Genomic DNA, 3,600 nt, shown 5'->3' on the forward strand with positions numbered 1-3,600 from the left:
TTTTTTCTTTATTTTAAGAACTCAAATTTGAGAAGTCCAGATTTGAATGGAGGTTTATCGTGTGCCGTTTTTTTTTCTTGCAGCAAATCGAATTTGAGGGGCTTTTTTTTTTTCCCCTCTAAACTTTTTTCTTTTTTCACAAGAATTCAAATTTGACGGGTCCACATCAATTGCAGGGAAACCAATTGAAATCGAATCTCATTACTTGTCCCAGAGATATACCCAAAAAAAATCATTTGCCTTCCAATTAAACAATGATAATTTTAAAGATAAATTAAAAAGAAATAGGATTTATCATTTGAAAAGATCGCAGTTTTTTTTTACTGCATTTTTAGTATTCAATTAGAAAATAAGGTAGAAACAGTAAATTTGATCCAAACTTGCCCGGGTAGACTGTGAAAATGAGAAATCATCATAAGAGTGGCCATGTTTCAAAAAGCATGCACGCGCACCGCAAAGAATACCTCATGAGTGAAATTATCAAGCACTGAGGCTTCTCAGAAAGCCAGTTTATGAATCGCATGCAATGCTTCAACCAACCAGAATTCAGAACATAATTAATGCCTGTTTGAAAATACATTATCTTAGATCCATGTATATCAAAAATAAATCCAAGCTTGCTATAAATAGGTAAAACTAATTTTGGATTGCTGTGAAAGTACTTGTATAGGGCACCCTAACACTAACACCTATTCAACCAAACATGGAGTACATGACTTCCCATTCGAACTCATTTTGGATTTGTCTTGGTAAATAAGTGGCGTGGTTGAATTGCCGAGCAAGATCAGAAGAAAAAAATAGCAGCAAACTAAAGGAATCATCATAAATTATTATTGGAATTTGAAGCACTAAACTGAAGTGATTTACAAAGAACTCAAGCTAACAAAACCAGCTAAGGTTTGAGTTACAGTTCAAGCAAGGATGAAATGTTACAAGTAAACAACAACCATTTTTCTGGCAGAAGTGTACACAAGTAAAAGACTCACACTTAGAAGTACTCTACAACCAATTATATTTTTTTTTTCTTCTTCTTTCAATTAGTCTGTCCACTCTCAACACCTAAACCATACAAGACACCAGCATATTTCTCTGTAGAGCCATTGAAGAATGTATCCCTCAACTTTCTAAATGTACAAGACGTGAGTAAACTATCAGACCCAGCTTGATGGCACACGCCAACCCTCTCCACTTCCAACAATTCCGCAAGCTTGTTCAACCCACCATGGAGACTGTTACAGAACTTCATCAAATGCTTGATATCATACACCATCGGGAAATACATCTTGATCAAATCAAAGAACCCAGTCTGTGTGTCCGGCAAGCTTCGACATGTCAACAGCTTAAGGAGGTAACCAAAATCATAACCGCTGTGGAAGGTCACCCAATGCACACTGTCGTTTAACACAATCCCAGACGACATGAGAAGCTCCCCGAAACGGCTCACGTCAATTCCTTTCTCGTTGTTCTTCTTGAAATCGATCCCGCATTGACGCAATAGCTCGATGGAGTCGCTGGCGAAGATGTCTTCGCTGATGTTGAACTCGCGGAAGTTGAATTGCCAAATGCAGAAATTATCAGTGCCGCAAGTAGGGAGGTTCCCGTGCTCGTCTGAGAAGGTGAGACCTAATTGAATCAGCTTCAACATGTCAACGTTATCCTTCAAGGTTTGATAGTTATAGTCGTTGATGTTCTTGAAGTTCCCCACGGGGCGAAGAACCACCCCCGGGAACTCCGTATCCATAGCCACGTAGTTATATTCGTCGACAATTTCACGGATCAACGCGAACTCCTCTTCGAGATTGTCGTTCCAAACCTCCCTAATTTGAACCGAATCGCCTTTCGGTAAAATCGACATTTTCGATGAACAAACCCAAGCAATAGAATTAAAATCGCAATCAAACCCCCCAGATCTGCGAGAAAAAGACGCTAAAACTGTTCAGATCTCAAAACCTAACAAATCCGCAACGTACATCGTTGATTTTACAAAGAAAGATAAACAAATCTAAAATCGGATAGAGTCGCAAAACCTGAAGAGGAGTTGAGCAAGTAGAGCTTGAAATCACAGGTGTACGGTGGAGATTTAACTAGATCTGAAACAAACACAAGCGTAGAAGATGCGTTGAAGACAGAAGACTAATTTGAAGATATTAAAAGTGAAGTAGGGTTGAAGTAGAAACCCTAGAAATGGAAGTAGATAAGAGTAGGGAATCTAACCTTGCAGTGGCGAAAATGAAGCATAAGTTGCACCGATCTCGGAGGAAGGGTCGGAGATTTTAAGTTTGGGGAGAGAGATTCGGAAGTCAACGAAGGAGGATTGGGGAGCGAAGAAGGGGAATAGACGGAGCTGAGGGCGAGGGTTGAGACCTGGATTTGTACTGGGTATGGAACGTGGGGTCGTTTTGGTTAGCAACAACCCCACGGGAGATGTCGTTTACAACTGGGCTATGGCAAATTCGGGATGCGACAATGTGATATCAGTCGTTAACATCTGTCCATAGCCAAATCACCGACCTTCTTTATTTTATTAATTATTGTTAATATTATCATTGTTTTGGACTCATGGAGTTCTGGATTCGTATGATTTGCAATTTTATAGTTTATTTATTTCAATCATTTATTGCTAAAATATGTTCAGTTTTTATTTTAAATGTATTTATACAATAATTCTCAATTAATACTTAATGCGACAATGGGTATTACTTTATAATTTAAATCAAGCAAGAAAGTATTTCACACAATATATAATAAATTTTATTTAAAATTTAAAGCTGGGAAAAAATTTGAAATAGACAATCCAAATGTAATTTTCCACGTTTAGATTTGAGTGAACCTTTTTAAGTAAAATTATCAACACCAATCTAAGATTTTGTTTAATTACAAACGTAAATTTTTAACTTTTGTTTGTCGTATTAAATTAATTATAATGTATTTATATTGTAAAAAAATATATTACCATTGTAAATAATTATATCGGTGATGTTTATTATTTTTTATAATGACGATATTTTTTAAAAATATATATATATGAATTGTATATTCTAATTATTTGGTAATACAAAACGGTACATAAAAAAATGCTCGTTTTACATAGGCGACTAGTTAATTCTACAAAAATGTATAATTTTACTGATTAATAAATTCACTTAATTTAAAAATTAGATATTTGTTTTGTATTAAAGTTTGGTTGTCAACTTTTGAAACAAATATTATAGTTGTTACATTCAATTAAATAAAACTTAAGCTAAACCAAAATACGTTTGAATTAGCTCTAAATTAATGAAAGATGATTGGTATCAACGTGTAAACAACTTTTTATTTCAAATGCAATTGGCGTAAAAAAAAAATTATACGAAGAAAAGGTTAAGATGTCGTGATTTGACAACAGGTAGTTGGTAACCTTACTGTCCTTACATTGTAATTTTATTATAAAAGGTTCGCACAATAAAGTGCGGCTTAATCAACTTGCTAGTCTATAACTGTTTGATTATTCAAATGTTTAACTATTTAATTTTGTAAGGATATTTTTTACATCAACTTAAAACTTTATTTGTCGATATGATAAATATTATTAATATGTCTTAATTTTTCTTTATCATTAAT

At 34.5% G+C, this 3,600-nt stretch overlaps 1 protein-coding gene across 1 annotated transcript; it reads right to left on the reverse strand.

Annotated features, from left to right (window-relative positions):
• Positions 1-803: 803 nt before the first annotated feature.
• On the reverse strand, positions 804-2,446 carry LOC113864995 (probable CCR4-associated factor 1 homolog 7). Its single transcript, XM_027499288.1, has 3 exons — positions 2,215-2,446; positions 2,028-2,090; positions 804-1,910 (listed from the first exon to the last, which is right to left on the reverse strand). The coding sequence occupies exon 3, from the start codon at positions 1,853-1,855 to the stop codon at positions 1,034-1,036; it is 822 nt and encodes a 273-aa protein (XP_027355089.1). The 5' UTR covers positions 1,856-1,910; positions 2,028-2,090; positions 2,215-2,446; the 3' UTR covers positions 804-1,033.
• Positions 2,447-3,600: the final 1,154 nt, after the last annotated feature.

The sequence above is a fragment of the Abrus precatorius genome, unplaced genomic scaffold, assembly GCF_003935025.1.
Source record: "Abrus precatorius isolate BTA unplaced genomic scaffold, Abrus_2018 Scaffold4, whole genome shotgun sequence".
NCBI lineage: Eukaryota > Viridiplantae > Streptophyta > Magnoliopsida > Fabales > Fabaceae > Abrus > Abrus precatorius.